The sequence below is a fragment of the Eleutherodactylus coqui genome, chromosome 6 (genome assembly GCF_035609145.1).
Source record: "Eleutherodactylus coqui strain aEleCoq1 chromosome 6, aEleCoq1.hap1, whole genome shotgun sequence".
Classification (NCBI taxonomy): domain Eukaryota; kingdom Metazoa; phylum Chordata; class Amphibia; order Anura; family Eleutherodactylidae; genus Eleutherodactylus; species Eleutherodactylus coqui.
Window position 1 is genome coordinate 158,653,375 of NC_089842.1, and position 20,222 is coordinate 158,673,596.

General features: G+C 44.1%; 1 protein-coding gene across 1 annotated transcript in view; it reads right to left on the reverse strand.

The window, feature by feature from the left end:
- MAP4K5 (mitogen-activated protein kinase kinase kinase kinase 5) overlaps positions 1 to 20,222 on the reverse strand; it is a 111,259-nt gene that overhangs the window by 57,867 nt on the left and 33,170 nt on the right. The window contains exons 2-3 of the mRNA XM_066608074.1: positions 17,723 to 17,780; positions 677 to 767 (exon numbers count right to left, since the gene is read on the reverse strand). Of these exons, the coding sequence (XP_066464171.1) occupies positions 677 to 767; positions 17,723 to 17,780 (149 nt within the window). The remainder of the gene's footprint in view (positions 1 to 676; positions 768 to 17,722; positions 17,781 to 20,222) is intronic.

Below are 20,222 nucleotides of genomic sequence, written 5' to 3' on the forward strand. Positions count from 1 at the left end.
TTAGTTGTTCATGTGCCCTACCCTATGCTTATTCCAAAGAATACTCCATGCAACATTGTTATATCTAGTGCAGGGACTAAAGTGAAGCAGGTCAGAAGAATTCAGAAAACACCAAAGACAGAAGCTCCTAGGCTTTGTTCCCTCAGGCCTGGCACTAGTCATAATACTAGGTCTGTTTTGTCTGGTGTGTTCCTTACAATAGGAACTATTTAGGGCTCATGCCAACGGCTGGGTCGGATTCCGCCTGTGAAATATCGCAGCAGAATCAGACCCGGTGACCCCCAGAGACCCCTACGGATCCGCCACGAGTGCCTCGCCCAGTGAGCCGGCGTGCATGCACAGTGCCGCGCCGGCGCTGGGCAGTGATGCAGAATCTTGCGGTACTTCCGCTGTGCTCACAGCGGAAGTATCGCAGAACGGATGGCTTCCATTAATTGCATTGGAAGTCGTGCGTGCGACTTTCTGCATAGCATAGAACATGCTGGGAGAATCGTTTACCCCAGCATGCCTATGGACGGACATTGCTGTGGAATTCGTGGCGGGTGTCTGACTGCGAATTCCACAGCGATAATCTGTCCGTGGGCATTAGCCCTTATGAAGTACTAAAACCGACATGTCTATAAAATGACAAAAAACAAAATTACCATATCAAAAAATATGGGAAAGTGAACTGTACCAGAGATAGCTGCCAAAGTACGCCACGATATTGGTGTGAAAACATTCCTTCACCATGAAGATTTCTTGCTGTATTAGAGAGAAGTCATCACCTGAAAATCAAGAGAAAAAAAAGTTTAAAACAATATATGTATCTGAAATTAAACTGGCTGTAGTACATAAAGAAATGGTAATAGGACCTTAATCAAGCACCATAGAGCATCACAGAAGTGTAAAACCTCCATCTAGTGTAATAAATGGAATCAATGTGATAGTAGACCTGTATATCTAACATAGGAACACTGGGGGGAGAATGGTACAGAGTAGAATATTAACACAGGGCTTGGTTCTTATATTTACTACTTAAGAAGGGATGTTGCCATCTTGGCCAAACACGACTGAGATGGGAACATCGCAGAATACAAGGTGGACAGGCTGGCGGAAACTTCATTGAGCTACACTGTTTTCCTAACTCCCATAGGAGTCCATGCAAGTTACAGAAACAGTGTAGCATAGGGCGCTCAGCAGTTTCTGTCCTCCAAAACCACCAGGGTGGCAGAGGTCAGAACCCGCGCCTATCAGGTTTTTATGGCATACTCTGTGGATATTCAATAGAAGTCGGAGAGGAGAATACCCCTTTTAAATGCAAAGGAATACAGAGTGTCAGCGTCCAATTCTAAGGATAGGTTCATTCAGTAGATTTTAGTAACGTCTAAATCCGCATTTGGATCCATGTTATTCTGAAGTGCATATCCGCAGCAGAAATCTGCCGCTAAACCGCAGAGTTTTGCCGTGGATTTTGAGGGTAAATCTGCACGGGAAAAAATAAAATAAAAATCAGACCCAGCAGTACATTTACATGAAGGGGATTTGTTAAAATTTCTGCGACAGACAATCCATTCCACACATCTGTGCTGTTTCTGCAGCATGCAGATGAATCTATGCAAGACCCATGTAAATAAATAGGATGTTAAAGATGCCTGCCATGTGTGAGAATGAGAGCCATTAGAGCGACAAATAATTATATGAGCTGGCAAATAACTCCTCTGCCAACCTTATCGTCTACCTTAACATGGAGCTAGACTTCATACCCACTTTATTCTGGGAGTCACCCCCTACTAAGTCATCTCTGTAAGGGACAACTAGAAAATACACTTCTGGGTCATGCAAAGTAATGGTCATCTTTTTTTAAAAGAATTTCATTTATTCATCTATGTGATAAATGATGCTTTTTATTCCCCTTTAGTAGCGCCACTCTCTTACGGGCCTATAGCACTCAATGAGCCACAGTCAATCTTGACTTCATATTTTAACATCTGAGAGTCCAAAATGAGCTACAGATGACCAAGACGTGCTGAGAATCTTTGTGCTCCTTTTGTCACATGCTTCTGTCCTGGTTGGTGTCATGAAGTATGTGAGTCATCAGCGAGTATCGCTGTGCAATGTTATTGTCTCAGGTCTTCTGCGCATGCGCAGACCAGCTCTCCGGCACGAGCACGCCGGAGAAGCCCCATTCAACAGAGCAGAAGACCGAACAGCGCAAGCATGTCTAATGGAAGGAGAAGGCAGCGTTAGTCGCGCCATGGAGATGGGGACGCCAGCAACGGAGCAGTTAAGTGTATAACTTCTGTATGGCTCATATTTAATGCACGATGTACATTACAAAGTGCATTAATATGGCCATACAGAAGTGTATAACCCCACTTGCTTTCACGGGACAACCCCTTTAATGTTATGTGTTCCTGATGTGGGTAACCTAATATCCATAGGTGCCCTAAGAAGCAAGTTCAGCACCTATGAGAAAGAGGTGACACTTCACCGATTGGTTATCTGACAACTTCAGAATAAAATACTTAGCAATATTAGCATGTCCACATTGTAACTTTATTAAACATTCCAGAAAATGCAACGTTTCAGCTTATACAAGTTTTTCTCAAGCAGAGATAGACATTAGACGTCACCCATTGAGTATAAGCAATGGGGACTGCCCACCTCATGCACTGAAAGTTGCCGGAGAGCCATGGAGGCAACTGAAATGACTTTATCCCATGACAGGTCTTCGTTAAAGAATATCCTCCACTTTTATACAATTTCTGATATGACACCAAGACACAAGAATAGAAGACTCTAGGGGGGTCTGCAAACCAGAACACCTGCCTATCTTTAGAACACAGGGTCACATCATGACAAAACTACATTGACGATACTCTAAACTTAGCATTACATTGCACCTGTTGTAATGCATGGTTGCGTAGAGTTGCTCTTTGCAGCATTTCTCCAGAATACATGTAGCTAGAAGAGAGTGCAGATCCAGACCTTCGTTGGGGGCTAGCCCAGAGTGATTCAGCCCCTGTTTAACTGTGTCGCAGGACCCAATAGTTACACTGTGAAAACTCTGGTTCCATTTAAGATGAAAGTTATCCATTACTAACTAAAACCAGATAGAGAAGAATATTCCATTTTTCAACATTTTTTATTTCCCAATTGTAGTTTTTCATTGTTTGTACATGACTGTAGGGGCTCCAATCTTGCCATTGCTGCAGAGATATGCTTTACAGCAGCCTCACTGTCACACAGTGGACATGAGGGAATCCATTGACTTCTATGAGAAACTGTTCTAGACATGCTCTGTGTAGCCAACATAGTGCAGCTGTGACCATCTCCTATTGTGAATGATGGGCACTGTGTTATATGTGTAAAGGAAAGAAAAAAAGGAAAGGAGCTCAGGAAGATGCACCTCCAATAATTAAGCCAAACTATATGTAAAAGGGGTGACTTACTTCCCTAGGGAGGTCCGGTAGAAACAGAAGACCTCCAACAACCTCCCTATAATCCAGGTATGCATATCACAAACCAATAAAGGAATCACACAAGTTCACAGGGTTTTATTGCCAAATAGAGGACAGGTAAAAAATGAGTCAGCTGCAATGAGTTTTGAGGGTAATGTTCCCATCAAATACCACCCCCTTCTCAAGCAGATGTAGAGAAAACACAGCACTCACGCTGGTATAAATGGTGTCATATATGAGATGTAGGGTACATCTTGAGCACCCTCTCCAAGTTTTCTTTCCAGTGTTTGAAATACCAAGTTTCCAGACTTGTGGTGACCGGTTTCGTGGGATCGGCGCAAACCAGGTGAGCCCGTCTTCCATATTTTCCCCTCATTTTGTGGGATCGGCACAAACCAGGTGAGCCCGTCTTCCATTTTTTCCCCTCATTTTGTGGGATCGGCACAAACCAGGTGAGTCCGTCTTCCATTTTTTCCCCCTCATGCTGGTTCTGGAGCGCTGTCCCACTTTTCTGAGGTTATTGCTTATATCCATAAAAGGTGTTTTTTATTCTATTATATAGGACTACGAAGTGGCCATCTTGCCTGAGCTGCTGTTAACATTAGCATTTAGAGAGATGCTTTACAGCAGAAATCACAGGCCATGTACACATTAGACGTTAGCTAACCCATTGAACTCTATGGCAGAGTGTAGTGGGCATGTTCTGTGACCTGTGCAGAAAAGGTGAGGTGAGCTGTGACCATCACCTTCTTTGAATGGTGGAGCTTGTGTTACCTATAAACAGGTGTTACCTTTCATTGTAATCCTCCCTGTGATGATAATGAGATGACTGACACTTTCTATTCTGTAGAGAAGTTTTCAGTAGAGTCTTAAGCGCTATGATCAGGGTGAAAACTGTAGGACTAAGTTTTTTTTCGAAATTTAGATCAAGACGTCAAAAATAGAATCCCCCCCCCCCCCTAAAAAAAAATAAATGAATAAATTTAAAAAAAAAAAATGTTTAACATAAAAATGTGATTTATACAATCAGTCATTTTCTAATGACACATTCTACAAACGTATGTTTCCGTCTTGGCTAGATTTGCCCAAGATGCGAATACCCCTTTAAGTCAATGCGCTCATAAGCCTGAATTGTCCATTGCACATCAAATTCTGTGAACAACAAGGTTAAACCGCTCTACCAAAAGACTTAAAGGGGTTGTCCCGCGCCGAAACGGGGTTTTTTTTTTTCAACCCCCCCCCCCCCCCCCCCCCCCGTTCGCCGCGAGACAACCCCGATGCAGGGGTTAAAAAAGAACACCGGAGAGCGCTTACCTGAATCCCCGCGCTCCGGTGACTTCTTACTTACCTGATGAAGATGGCCGCGGGGATCTTCCCACTCGGTGGACCGCAGGGCTTCTGTGCGGTCCATTGCCGATTCCAGCCTCCTGATTGGCTGGAATCGGCACGTGACGGGGCGGAGCTACACGGAGCCGGCATCCAGCACGAGCAGCCCCATTGAAAAAAGAAGAAGACCGGGACTGCGCAAGCGCGGCTAATTTGGCCATTAGACAGCGAAAATTAGTCGGCTCCATGGAAACGAGGACGCTAGCAACGGAGCAGGTAAGTGAAAAACTTTTTATAACTTCTGTATGGCTCATAATTAATGCACAATGTATATTACAAAGTGCATTAATATGGCCATACGGAAGTATATAGACCCACTTGCTGCCGCGGGACAACCCCTTTAAACGCTACTCTTACTTCAATCCTAACCTGCTGGCTAAACAGGAGTATGTTCTCACTTAATACACTGCTAGTTCAGTGGATCAGGCTCCAGCATTGAATCTATAGCCCACTGTCATATAGAAGTTTATTAAGCTTTGTGCCAAAAATACCTTTAGTCTCCTTCATGGAGCTGATGCTTTCACACTGCTGTCAGCATGTGCATACATGTACCATACCATACCATATCTAAATCTACCTGTCAAGACTCAATTCCCTTTGCAATGCAGCTCTGCAAGGAAGACAAGCTGGGACGTGCAATGGAATGATTTGTTTACAGAAGTTCTGTCAATTGACAGTGGCTGAGAGCGGGTGCAACGCCCAAGAGCACTCCAATTGTCTGGGGAGGAGATGCTTCACCTGCTATTCCAGGACAACGCCAGGGAGCGGCATTATCTGACGGGAACACAGAATAAAAAAAAAAGTGACAAATGCTGCACTCAATGCAAAGGAATGCAACACTGGCTCCAACATCAAATTACATTAGGGGTGTCAATGGGTATTTGAAGCAACAACTTGATGCCTAATGTAAGTTTCAGACTTTGAAGGACTAGGAACAAAATTACAAAAATAATGCACAGAATGGAAGTCATTTTTGAGGAAGTGAAGAGAACAATGAATCAGCAGGGAAGCCTTTGAAGACAGCTGAGTGAGAAGGGCAGAGAGTCTACAGAGACACACATTGGCTACATATGGCTGGAGTCCAGATGCTAAGGTTTGACTTAAAGGAAACGTCAGTGGGGGAGAAATGCACGTAGAACGGGAAAACTATGCAGAACTACTAAATGAACCCAGAGGATGAAGATGCTGAAAGGCTGTAAACAAAGTTTCCTAAGCAGCGGTCTCCTGCAAAACTTTGATAATTAGATTTACAGAAGAAACGCATCTTGATCTTTTCTTGCGTTGACATTTGTAGAAAACCTGCGATTTCTGTAGAAGGTGTCCATGAAAACAAACTGATCATTAGTTTTGATTTCTTAAAGTAGGTCCGTCACATAGAACACAGTCTTTTCTGTGGGCACCATGTTATACAGCTGGAGGAGCTGAGCAGGTTGGTAGTGTTATTGGGAAAGATTCTCTATGATCTAAATCCTTGCTTACTGTGGGCATAAGAGTCCAGAGGGAGGGGCCAGTCAATAATTGACAGTCATACATGCATACTCTTACAGCAGAATTTATCAATCAGAGCTCCAAAGCCCACAGTGAGCAGGGATCTAAAATCTGATTTCCCACAGACTTTTGCCCGTCCCCGCCTGCATAGGATTGCATTACAAAACGCAATCCTATGCATACGGCCGTGATTTGTCCACGTGAAAAATACATGAGGAAAACAAATCGCAGCATGCTCTCTTCCTGTGCAGCTCTCGCAGAGGCCCGCACTAAAATGTCAATCCCGGGGCGCCGGCTGGGCGGCAGCTGGCACATCACAGAGCCGGAGCCACGGGAGCAGGCAAGAGCCGCACTGGGCCCTGCAGGGATGCGGGTCGGATCCTGCTGCGAGAATTCTCACAGGGGATCTGACCCGGCCGTCTGCAGGCGGCCATACTGCCTGCCCCTCCTTCTCAATGACTTCCTGCAGCATATTCAATGTGCCATTACACACTAAGGCTGGGTTCACACGGGACGGATTTGCCGCGGAAATTCTTTGCAGAATTTCGCCGTGGCAAATCCGCATGCGGCCGCTAATTCTGGGATTAGCCAGCCATGTGGACGAGATTTTTCAGAAATCTCGTCCACACGGGACGGCAAATCTGCTGCAGCTAAGCCGGAAAAAGCCTCTGCTGCAGCGCAGATTTGCCGACTGCAGCATGTTCATTTTGAAGCGGCCGGGCCGCTTCAAAACCACCGCGAGTTTTGAAGCGCGGTTCTCCTGGCGGAAATCTCGCGGTTTTTCGCTGTGGCCAAACCGCAGGATTTCCGTCGGGAATCCGCCCCGTGATAATCCAGCCTAAGGGTGCGTTCATACGTAGCGAAGTTGGTGCAGATTTTCAGCAGTGTAAATTCCGCACCAAAAAAATTAAAAAATAAACACAGCAAAATCTGCACACAGCAGTCTCAGGGAAAACTGAGAAGAGAAAACGGAGAATTAGGCCGCCTGCACACGGGCGGAAATCCCGCGGCGGGATTTCCCGCGGGATTTCCGCCGCTCAAAGCCTGCATAGGAGTGCATTACAATATGCACTCCTATGCAGACGGCCGCGGTTTGGCCGCGCGAAATCTCGCGCAGCAAACAAACCGCGGCGTGTCCTATTTTTGTGCGGGGCTCGCAGAGCCTCACACAGAAACATCACTCACCCGGCCGCCGGCTCCGGTCGGCGCATGTGCCGGCTGCCCGGCAGCCGGCACATGAAAGAGCTGGGGGCCGCCGGGCGCGTACGCGCTCGTCTCTGCAGGCGCTCGGGTTGGGTCCCGCGGCGAGAATTCTCGCCGCCGGATCCGACCCGCTCGTCTGCAGGCGGCCTTAGACATGAAACACGCAGAGAGAAAAACTGGTGGTAAATTCCATATACAGCTGTATGACAAGCAAAAATAGTGCTAGTCCTCATGTAAAAAACATGACAGCTTATTCTGAAAAGTCACCTGAAATTACAGGTACACCTTGAAGGAGTTTTTTTGGGGACTGTAATGCTAATTTTAGACGAGCGAGCGCGATATTGAGCCGTGAAACTCAGCCTGATGTTGTGCTCGCGTGATATCCCCACGGATGAAAGAAGTTTTTGTGTCAAAACCACTTCCAATCATTTTAGTACAGTTGCGATCCTTTCAGCCATGCCAGAGGATTGGCAAGTGTTTCCCATTGATTTCAGTGAGAAACCCTGAGTCTCACTCCTAGGGAACACCCAAAGATAGGACATGTTGCTATTTTTTTCCCCTGTACCACAATGCAGGGGTGGGGGTGAGAGAAAAAAAAAAGACCAAAAGTGCTCATGTATATGACCTCATTCACAAGAATGGGGTTTAGATTTGTGTAAGATTTGTGTGCATTGCATCATACAAATCTCGTGTGATTTTCTTGGTCACGTGACAGCGGCCTAATACTGATGAAATATCCTCAAGACAGGTGATCAAAACCAGATCGATTGGGGTTCAATATACAACACCTCCGTCGATCAGCTATTTGTCGGAGCATCTGAGTACCAAACTATAACAGCTCAGTACACTTTAGTGGCATTGAAAAGTACTATAGTTCTCTTCACTTGAAATGGGATTGGGCTTGCAGTACTATCCTGAGCCATTGTACAATGTACCAAGCTGTGATGGTTCTAGTGCAGAGGCTCCTGCAAACAGATCAGTGGAGGTGACAGGCATCGGACCGGACCCCCACCAATCTGCTATTCCTTACCTAGGAGGATATTCAGATTTCTGTCCCAGGGCCACTCATGCTGTTCTGTTTCCCAGGGAGTGCGACATGTTGGAGAACGCTGTGTGAACCTCTCAATTTTTCAGTCTGTGTTCTCAATTTCAATAGAAGAGTTGGAGATCAGGGACTTCTCTCCTCAACACCATACTAATAGTAGTGTAATACAGAACACCTTTGTCAGTGTCTATTCAGTACTGTGAATAGATAAAACACATCCCAGCTTTTAATATTCTTTTTTGGACCCTTGTACCTATTTTAAGATGAATGAAATAGATTATTTTTATAGTCGGTTATTGAAAAGTTGGGTCACTAGTGTGACTTTTTGTCCTTTTTTAGGTTTTGCTCAATCCTGAGGATGGATCAATATTATAGCCCTGGAAAACACTTAAATTCTAGTACCGTTGTTTTCAATACAAGAACTTATTTGCATGGACATTCCATTGCTCTTCATGGAGGCGCATGCAAGTCAAGGCATTTGGTGCGCATGTCTGAGCTACACCAAATTCTGGAAGACTCATCAGTTGCACAACGTACAACTTCTAGCCATTCCCTCCTTTATCAGCTCAAAAGTGGAGGTGGCCCCTACAAAATAGTAGTGCTCAGCACGTACACTATACTTTCAGTGCAATTCTAGCAGAAAAGTACAATATTTGGATTAATAAAACCACCTTGTACCAAGTAACAAACTCAGCTTTACTACATCTGTATGTCAGGTCCAGAGACGAAAATGGTAGAAGACAGTTGCGAATAATAAAAAAAAATTACGAAGCTACTGAGATAATAGGTAATGTGTTTTCCAGAATTTAAAGCCTCTGGGCTACAGAGAATCGCTGTCAATGTGCCAGCAAGGCAGTTGTGGATGAGGTCAGCCTGTGATGTACACCACTTACATGAAACCACAGTGACCTCATAGCGATACCAGTCTACCTGCTGTCCACAAATGACACATCACGGATCCTCCCTGTATAGTGTGACACACAAAGAGAACTAATGCTGGCTACATTAGTGACACAGGAGTCAGGACTTTCCACATCTGCTTAGAATATCATATGTGTCATCTGGGGATACTAAAGACTGCCTGGCATTGTATCTGGAAGACACACAAGAATTGCAGTGGCAAATAACACAATGGAAAGTAATAAGACACTGTAGATTGTCAGCAGTCAGAACACTCGCTTATGTTATGTCACCTGCAAAAACACTTCCAGCAACAATGAACATGGCTGAGAATTCCTAATCCAACACAGCAACGCTATACATGCAACATAAACCCAGGTCTAGTATAAGACCAAGGCTCATTTTACACGGATCAATAAATCGTTCACACAAGAAGATCTGGTTGCGACAGAGGAGACCTGCGCTGGATCTGGAGAGGTAAGAAACTGTCTATTCCTCTCCATGTCCGTGGGCACACATGGATACCACTGCAGGATTCAGCAGTGAAATCTGTGCATGTAAGTGGACACTGGACCTAAAGGGCTTAGTTTTTTTTTCCACTCAAGACATGTATCCCATATTCACAGAATACAGGATAAAAGGTCTGACCATTGGGGGGCTTGGAGGTGGGACCTCCAGGAACCAGACTTACATTTGTGGAGATTATGATGTTGAGACCGGAGAACTGAATACAGTGTAGGCTATCCTCCCGCTTCCCTGTCTTGTGGCATTTGCTACAATGTATCAGTGGTAAAGTGCATCAGAATAGAGATTCCTGGTGCTTAGCACTGACAGAATTATTTAGCCTGGATACAATTACAACAAATTCTCAACTTTAATAATTAAGGCAAGATGGGAATATACAAATTATGTGAAATGAAATGCACATGTCACCACTGCTCTCTTCATGTTGCGGACCTTCAGGACCACTCATTTATGTGATTGGTGGGGGTCCCAGCAGTTAGAATCCCCATCAGATAGTTATCCTCAATCCTGTTGGTATTGGAAAACTTTCCTTCATGGGCTGACTCCTCTAATACTATGTCTAATACTATGTCAGAAATGTTGCACTGAACACTGCTCCAATGTCTTCTGGGAGTTGTTTAAAGGGAACCTGTCACATCCCTACAACACCATAAACTAAGTTAAGATGCTGTTAGAGATGTAACCGGGGAACTGGGTTAGGTTTTTTTAAATACTTGCCTGCTCCCACAATCCAGCAGTGTCCCCCTCTAAGGTCATCGCGCAGCACGAAAATCGGACTCTTTTCAGAGTTCCGTGCACGTGCTCTGCTAAAGAAGTCTCTGAAAAAAGCCACGTTTAGATGCCGCGCTGACTTCAGTGGGGACAGCGCTAAATTGTGGGAAAGTGGAAAGTATAAAAAAAAAAAAAATACCTCGCCCAGTTCCTAGTCACCTGCTCTAACAGCATAACTTAGTTTATGGTGCTGTGGGGAACATGACCGGTTCCCTTTAATTTTTGTTACATAACACTACTAAATGTCAGAAAAAAATAAAAAAAAATTAAAACTGTCCCGCCTTGAGTTAGGAAACTTGGAGATGCCATGTCAGAATTGACAGGCAAGTTGGCTTTAAACAGGACAAGTATTGCGCAATTAGTCGCTCGATTGAGTGAATGTGACTGATAAGCATTCTGTGCAAAGATGGCCACCAACCAGGTGATGTGCAAGAGTTCGTTCGGTAGTTACTAACTGGTTTGCATCAGCCCACTTACAAAATAGTTGTTGGTTGATTCATTTTTGGTCTAACCTGAACAACTATCGTTTAAAGTAAAAGCCCACAAACAACTGTCATTGGTACCCCAACAACTCGCTGCAGTGACTATTTCTTCAACAGTTCTGTGTAAAACCATCCTAAAAGACAGGGCTCACGCGGGCGGATCCCAATTGCAGAATCCGCGGCAAAACGTGGGCATTGAAAAGCATGTACTTATGCTTTTTTGCTCACACTCGCCGATATGAATTGCGTATTCCGTGGGCGAGGAAAAATCGTAGCATGCTCTATTCTGACGTGGCTCAGTCATTATTTAGCGACAATGCGGGAAATACAAACATTCAAAAAAAAAATTAAAAAAAACTGTACTGAGCATGACAGACGACGAGCTGCCACGGCCATCCACAATACAGAAACAGCAGGTACACCAGGTGTCTGGCCGGGCTCAAAGCCAGAATCTTCTGCGAACCGCCCGTGTGAGCCTGGCCCAGGACAGAATTCCGAGGAAGCTCTGGATATGAATGTTATCTAAAACATCATTAGATCATAAATGGACTCTTGTGCCTGCCTTTATTGCATACACATGACTGTTTTTGATCTGTTTTGGAAGAGGTTTGCGTTTGTAGCTTTTTTTGCTCTTCCTGCTGTAGAACCACTGAACCAAAAAGTTCACACACCTCCATCTACTTATGAGGAAATACTAAAAACATCTGCTTTCATGAAACCCACTCAAAATAATAACGAAAGTTCCTTCTAGACAGCAGTGAGAAATGGTTACTGCGTGAATTTAAAGTTTCCCTTATCTATGTAAATAAGCAAGTAAAGCCAAAAACACAACATATTCCAAAACAGATTTCATGCAAGGGCGAAATCCATGGTGAAAAATCACCTACAAGCCTGCAAAACACATACTACAAATTTCTGTTTTAAAGGGTTTATACGGGCTCACACGGTACGGGCCATATTCCGCATGCGCGAGGCCCACAGCAGATTCTGGCTTTCAGCCCGGCCAGTCACACTGCGTACCTCATTAATCTATTTGCAGCAGCTTGCAGGCGGTCATGCGCAGTACAGGGTTTTTTTGTTCATGGTTTGCATTTACCATGCTGTCGCTAAGAGATGACGCGGGTACCTGGAGCCCATACACAATGTTAAGTCTGTGCAGATGGCGATCGCGGATTTCACAATTAGAGCGCATCACAATTGTTGAATCTGTTGTGTCTGGCATTGCAGCTCTGTTGCATTGAAATGAATGAAAGAGTGCTGCACTTACTTTTTAAATACTTTACTGTTCCTTTGCCAATAGTTCCCTAGTCCACCATTAGGCATGGTTTCCGTTGTTGCAATGATGAGGCGCTATACTTATAGCAGCAAAGACATGACACCGATGTGACCAGTGATCAGTTAGCGGGGTCTTGTCACTGCATGCCAGAAAACCCCTTTTAAATGCAGCAAACGGGGGTACAGCAACAAGGCGATCTATACAGGGCGAGTCAAAAATCTCCATACAGGTGTGTTTTGTAGGTCCATATGCGATACCGCTGACAATGGAGAAACAAATAGATTTGATACTGGTGGCAAGGCCGGAGTCAATACGTCACCAGAATGGGCCAGGTATTCAATGTGACATGTGGCACACAAGTTATGCATTACTGTGTATCCTTTAAAATTTGTATTGGAATAAACATGTATGCAGACTGTATGGAGACTTCTGACTCACCCTCAGACTTCATCAACTCTACACTCTGTGCAGAGACACACGAGCGTTTGTGCAAATATTTGCACATAAACCATGTTTGAAGAGCAACATAATTAATGTTTTGTGCGCATATTACTATAATTTTTGCGCACAAACGGCCAGTTCACATGCGTGATGCACCTTTCCCGTAGACTTTAATGGCTATATAAGGCTAATACGGCCCATCAGTCTTCTTTTTCTGCATTTGGCGCAGTGTTTCACCATTCCCCTTGCGCATCTGCAATAGGATTTCTATGAACGTTTCACTGTGAAAATGCAGGTCAATAGGTCGGTTTTTTTTGCGTCCAGATGAAATGCACACGCAAAATGTGCTTCTAAGAGCAAATCCATTGAAACCAATGGGTTCTATTCTCTGTTTTTAGCGTCCGCAGATTTTGCGTGTGCAAACAGAGCCGTGTGACGCTGCCCTTCATGCTTTTAAAAAATACATTTTAGTATTTGGTTACTTCAATTCTTAGATGATAAATGCAGATATGAATACAGCCAAGTTTACAAAGTACATGCATTAAAAAATAAAATAAAAAACACAGAAAAACTAGTGCAAGGGCAAATAGTGCAGTTGTACTTAGCAACCACATTCTCATTTTTCAAATGTGTTTTGAAAGTTAAAGGGGTTGTCCCGCGCCGAAACGGGTTTTTTCTTTTTTTTCAATAGCCCCCCCCCTGTTCGGCGCGAGACAAACCCGATGCAGGGGTTTAAAAAAAAAAAAAAAAAACGCATAGTACTTACCCGAATCCCCGCGCTCCGGTGACTTCTTACTTACCTTGCGAAGATGGCCGCCGGGATCTTCACCCACGGTGGACCGCAGGTCTTCTCCCATGGTGCACCGTGGGCTCTGTGCGTTCCATTGCCGATTCCAGCCTCCTGATTGGCTGGAATCGGCACACGTGACGGGACGGAGCTACGAGGAGCAGCTCTCCGGCACGAGCGGCCCCATTCAGAAGGGAGAAGACCGGACTGCGCAAGCGCGTCTAATTGGGAGATTAGACGCTGAAATTAGACGGCTCCATGGAGACGGGGACGCTAGCAACGGAACAGGTAAGTGAATAACTTCTGTATGGCTTATATTTAATGCACGATGTACATTACAAAGTGCATTAATATGGCCATACAGAAGTGCTGAACCCCACTTGCTGCCGCGGGACAACCCCTTTAATACTAGATAGCAAAAATGGTGTCCGTAGTAACCTATAGGAAATGTATCCACATTTGTTATATGTCAAACTAGAGCTGGAAATCAGTAACACTAAGGACCAAAAGAATAAAGCCACCAAGTGAGACCACAAACAGTGTCATGCATAGATGGACAGAGTTTGCCGAAACAAAGTGTATTTCATCTACCCCAATAGAGAATACCTTATGAAACAGCCCCATTGAAGTCATACAACACATATTTGTTGTGGAAGTTCAGTTGTAGAATCCGCATAGAACCTTCGCAAGAAAGCAAAATGCAATAAGAGTGAATGGGGTTTAATCGACTATGGGTTGGGGATCTGCTCTGAAATCCACAAAGAAATCTGCAGATTTTGGTGCTAATATGTTGGATGTTTTGAGGCTCATGTTCTGAATAAGCGAGCCAAGGAACCGGGTGCCAATCTGGAGAAAGCACAGAATGGAGGTTTAGCTGCAAAATCTGTTACTGAATATGTAACACATTATAAACTCGCATCATTGGACTTCTTGTATTTAAAAAGGAAAAATCGGTCATCACCTTTGAGCCCCATAAACAAAATTATGGGGCTCAAAAGGTGAGGGAACAGGAGTTCAGGGAAGTATCTCATGGAATGCACTGTTCCAGGGCTGTATCCCTGTGAACTCAGTGCGTGCCAGCAGCTTGGCTCTAATTGCATGTATATCTCCCATTCATCTATATGGGAGGTGCATGCACAGAAAGTTGTGTTGAGTTCACAGGGATACAGCGCTGCAATAGGGTGCCCAGAGAATACGAAGGATACCTCCCTGGACTCCCCGTTCCCTCACCTTTGAGCCTCATCATTTTGTTTATGGGGCTTAAAGGTGATGACAGGGTCTCCCATGTAAGGATGTTTTCACACGTGGCAAAAAAATTTCGCCAAGGCCAAATCTGCACATCCTACATGCATATTTTACTACAGACTTGCTAGGCATGTCGTCCTTAGCACATACAGATTTTGTTGCAGATTTAAGATATCCAGATTGCAACATGCAAAAGCACCGTAACAGTACAGGAAAAAAAAATCTGACTGTAAGGTGTCAGGATAGCCTTTAAGATGGGAATTGGAGCTAAGAACAATCATAAACTTTCATTACAACAGACTCTGGCAGGCAGCCACCCAAGACACAATAGTCATGTGAGAAGGTTTCAACTCTACATACAGCACCTGTCAAGTCTGTGGTTTCCAGATATTAATTATTACCAAACTAACTAAACAAATCGAAATTTTATGTCGATCCCTTATCACCTCCCGTTTTTTTCCCTCTAACAGAAAAAAATAAAGCACAACACACAATGACATACATAAATAAAGCACAACACACAATGACATACATATGGCCACTGCGGCACTAAAGGAATTGTACAGGATTAGAAACATATGGCTGTGACGTGACACATTTCACAAATTGTTGATGGTATTGGAAGAACTCAATCCCCATTTACTGCAATGGGACTAGGCTGCAACAAGCACTTTATGGTGGTCCGATGCAGTGCCCTTTCTGAAAGAAAGCAGCAACGATTTTCTAATCCTCTACAACTGCTTTAATAGGACAATTGAACGACAAGAGATATTGGCACTGTGTAGTGTCACAATAGTAAACTTTTCCATAAAAACAAAAACAAAAACAAAAAACTAACATTTTGTGCAGCCCCGATCTTTACATAATAGTTAAAAGGGAAGCAGTCACTTTGGTGCAGCACCATAAAACTACGATATGAGGCTGTTCGGTAAAGTGACGGGGTTGCCTTGGGATTTTTTTTTTATTTTTTTTTTAAATGCTCACCTGCTCCCCATGGTCTGAAACGGTGACTCTTTTCAGACCACTGTCTGCGTACTCCCATGGGAGTCTATAGGAGAGAGTGCGCACAATGGTCTGAAGAGCGTCAGATTTTCAGACCGTGCACAGACTTCACACCATGGGAGCGATGAAGTGCACAAGTTTAAAAAAATGCAACCCCCAGCTCCCCGTCACCTTCCCAAACAGCAACATAACTTAGTTTATGGTGTTGTTCCAAGGTGACAGGTTCCCTTTAAATAGGATAACTCCGCATTCACAATCATATTATATTAAGATTGTTTTCATATCCAGAAAAGGTCCAGAAAGTTCTTAGTGGTTGTACAACAATTGCAAGTCATCTCCCTATCCACAAAAGATACATTTAGAAGCAAAGTTCACTGTTAAAATGGTACACTTGCTACACTACCTGGACGTAGCAGAAAGATGAAGCCATCACCGGCTGCCACCAGATTCCTGAGTTGGCAGGTGGTCGAAAACTCTTGAGTATCTGCTGACGCCAAGTCTTGCTGCAGGCCTTTTGCAGACACTGTGGTTTCCATTTGCACAGTAAGGGCTCCTTCACACTGGCGGGGGCGATATCGGGCTATGATTCATGGCCCAATAGCACCCTCACAATCCTTCTGAAAACCGCTGGACGCAAGGAGTTTTCACATGGAAACAGCCTCGAATCCCTACGGCGGTTCCCTTAATCTCTGCCGCAGCTGTCACATCGCTACCGCCGACCCCGATGAAAACATTTGGGAACCCCTGGAAGTGACAGCCTCGCATTCCTGCGGGGCCAAAGAAATTCCCCTGCTGCAGCTGTCACAGCCGCAGCAGGGGATCCTGATCTTCTCCCATTGCTTTTAATGGGGCCGGCACTTGGGAATTTTGGACCTTTCAACAGGACAATGATTGCAACGATACCTCAAAGTCCACCAAGGCTTGGATTCAGAAGTAGTCCTGGAAGATTCTGGAGTGGTCATCACAGTCACTTAACTTGAACCCCATAGAAAATCGTCAGTGGAATTTGAAGAAGGTAGTTGCCCAAACCCAAGAATATTAGTGAAATGGAGACCATTGCCCATGGGGAATGGACTAAGATTCCTCATGATCTGCTGCAGATGTGATACATCAGCTTCTGACAGCGTTCCTAACAGCAGAAGGGCACTCTGCTAATTACTAAAGACCCTTGTCATGAAGGGAACGAATAATTTGGAGACTGCAGTAGTCATGAAAAGTGGTATTTTGTGTTGAATTTTGAGATGCCACTTGTTGAACACAACTAATAACTATTTGTTATTTTTGTTTCATTGTAAATTTGGCAAAATAAGAAATTCTTTTGATTCCAAGTGTATCTGTATATGCAATGTGGGAAAAGATGTTGTGAATACGACAAAATCATTGTTTAGCTAAACACACCAAACAAGCCATATCGTGTGTATTGTGTGAACACAGCTCAAGGGCACAGAGATTGAACAGATGGAAAACATTTAGACAGGTACATTTAGGCTCATATGTATTGGAGCGCTGCTCAGAAATCCCAGAAGAAGCAGTGAATCGTGCCAATACTATACTATTTTGTCCAGAAAAATTTCTCCTTGATTTTCTAAATCCGAACCGATTTTTATTTTCAGGTCAGAGAATACACACATGTAACAAGAGATGTCAGGGAACAGCCGATATCCAACTCAACCACAAGGCACATTCACAACACAGACTTGTAGCAACACTTCCTGCACAAGAACTCACCAGGCTCAAGTTTAATAATCTTCACCGCAGCCAGCTCCCCCGTCTGCAAGTTCCTGGCCTGAAAGTAAATACAAGAGACATGTTAGTTATTGTGTCACACGTTCCGCTACTAAAAGTTACATTGTGTAGATGCCCACCCATACAGAAATAGTACATGCCAATGCATAAAACTTTGTGATATAGATCTTTATTAGGCTTCTTTCCCTGCCTGCAGAATGTTCAGTACAAGGAGTGCAGCTACAATGTCTCTTCCTCATGGGGTCTATGAGACTGCATGCCATGACAGGGGAAGGGGAAGCAGCGGCACAAAAGAGACATCCGAATGCTCAGAACACACAAAACCGCTCTTCTATCACACCAGAAATAGCAGTATGGAGAGAGGAAATGGGTTTACAAAAATCAAAATATACAGGATAGATTCAGCCTTTCTGGCTACTCTACCCAATACACATGTAGAGCTGTCCGATTGGGAATATTACCAGATCGTAATCTCCCATGCCCAGTTTTCCACACTGGAATGATCCAATATTGCAGACATAACATTATCTCACTCTACTGTAAACTGGTAGCATATAAGGTCTATGGGGGAAGGGGGGGGCAGGAGGGTGCATGTCACGTCCTAATGTGCAGCACAAGCAGCCTTGTGGCCTCAGAGGATAATATAATAAACTTATCAGGAAATTAAAGGGGCTGCCCTGGTCTAGAAGACCATAGCTGCTTTCTTCTAGAAACTGTGCCATTGCAGCGCAGCTCCAGTGAGTGAATGTGGCTGACCTGCAAGATCATGCAGATCCTGTAGAAAAGTGTGCTGCTGGTTGGCAGAAAGCAGCAATGCTTATATGATTCTTGACAACCTCTTTAATCCCTCAATAGTCACGTTAAAGGGGTTGTCTCACGCCGAAATGTTTTTTTTTTTATTCAGTAGGCCCCCCGTTCGGCGCGAGACAAACCCAAGGGATGGGTTAAAAAAAAAAAAAAAAAAAGTTTATTACTTACCCGAATCCCCGCGCTGCGGCGACTTCTTTCTTCCTTTACCAAGATGGCCGCCGGGATCTTCACCCACGATGCACCGCAGGTCTTCTCCCATGGTGCACCGTGGGCTCTGTGCGGTCCATTGCCGATTCCAGCCTCCTGATTGGCTGGAATCGGCACACGTGACGGGGCGGAGCTACGAGGACCAGCTCTCCGGCACGAGCGGCTCCATTCACCAGGGAGAAGACCGGACTGCGCAAGCGCGTCTAAAAACGCCAGAAGACAGCGAATTTAGACGGATCCATGGCGACGGGGACGCTAGCAACGGAGCAGGTAAGTGAATAACTTCTGTATGGCTCATAATTAATGCACGATGTATATTACAAAGTGCATTAATATGGCCATACAGAAGTGTATACCCCCACTTGATTTCACGAGACAACCCCTTTAACTGAAAAAAAACGAAAATATCACTTTTATTGTAGACTTTGAATTCATGTCTCTTGCAAAGTGTACCTGATGCAGAACTCAAATCGCCTTAAGTGCATGTTGACCCCTTAGTGACATAACTGATTTTAGCCTTTGCCAGCAAATCCCTTTCCTTTCGTTGTGTGTTCCACTGGTTATAACTTTTTTTTTGTCAATATAGCTGTATGACACCTTGTATTTTGGGGGACATGTTCTAGTTTTTATAGGTACCAATTTCAGGTATATATAATGTATTGAATAACTTAAAATTTACTGGAGGCAAAATTATTTTAAAATTTTTTATTCTTGCTTTTTTTTTTAAGAAAGAGATGGCGGTTTTGTAATTTTTTTTTAATGGAATTTTCTGTGCTTTATCAATAATTTAATATTTTACAGTATGGGTAACAATAGATGTTGTAATATCAATTTTGGGTAGAGTGGATTTTGTTCTTTTCCCTTTTTTCCAATATTTAAAACCTTGTTTAAAAGGGGAAAACATTTAACATTTTTATAATCTGTAAAAATGTTTATATATGTCACAATTAGCAATGACTGCAACATCTTCACTGTTAAACAACGTAGAGGAGTGATTAGATGCCCAAGTTCTCATCATTTCACTCCTTTTCTGGGTAAAACCCCATATGTGACAATCAGAGCAAATAAACTTTGATTGATGGGGGAATGAGAGGGGGCATGGGGGTGAAGGAGAGGTGGTGGTGGGGGGGGGGGGGTGATAACATGACCAAAATCCAGTGTCACCCCACTACTGGGACAGGGAGATATATAGGAAGATCACAGATAGTCTCTGCTGTGGCTCATCTCCCCTCTGCACACATGCACAGTGGAGTCAGGAATATCGAATTCACAGCTAACAGCTGTAGCTTCGGTTCTGAGAGGACTACTAACTTGCTTTTGGTGTCATTTTAAAGGCCAGAATCTTAGTTGATAGAATCATCCCAAACTGTAATGTCCTTTTCCCGCAGAACAAGCAGAGCTAGTCCTAAACTGCTGGGGAATAGGGGGCACTGGTGTAACTATAGGGGATGCAGTTGCACCTGGG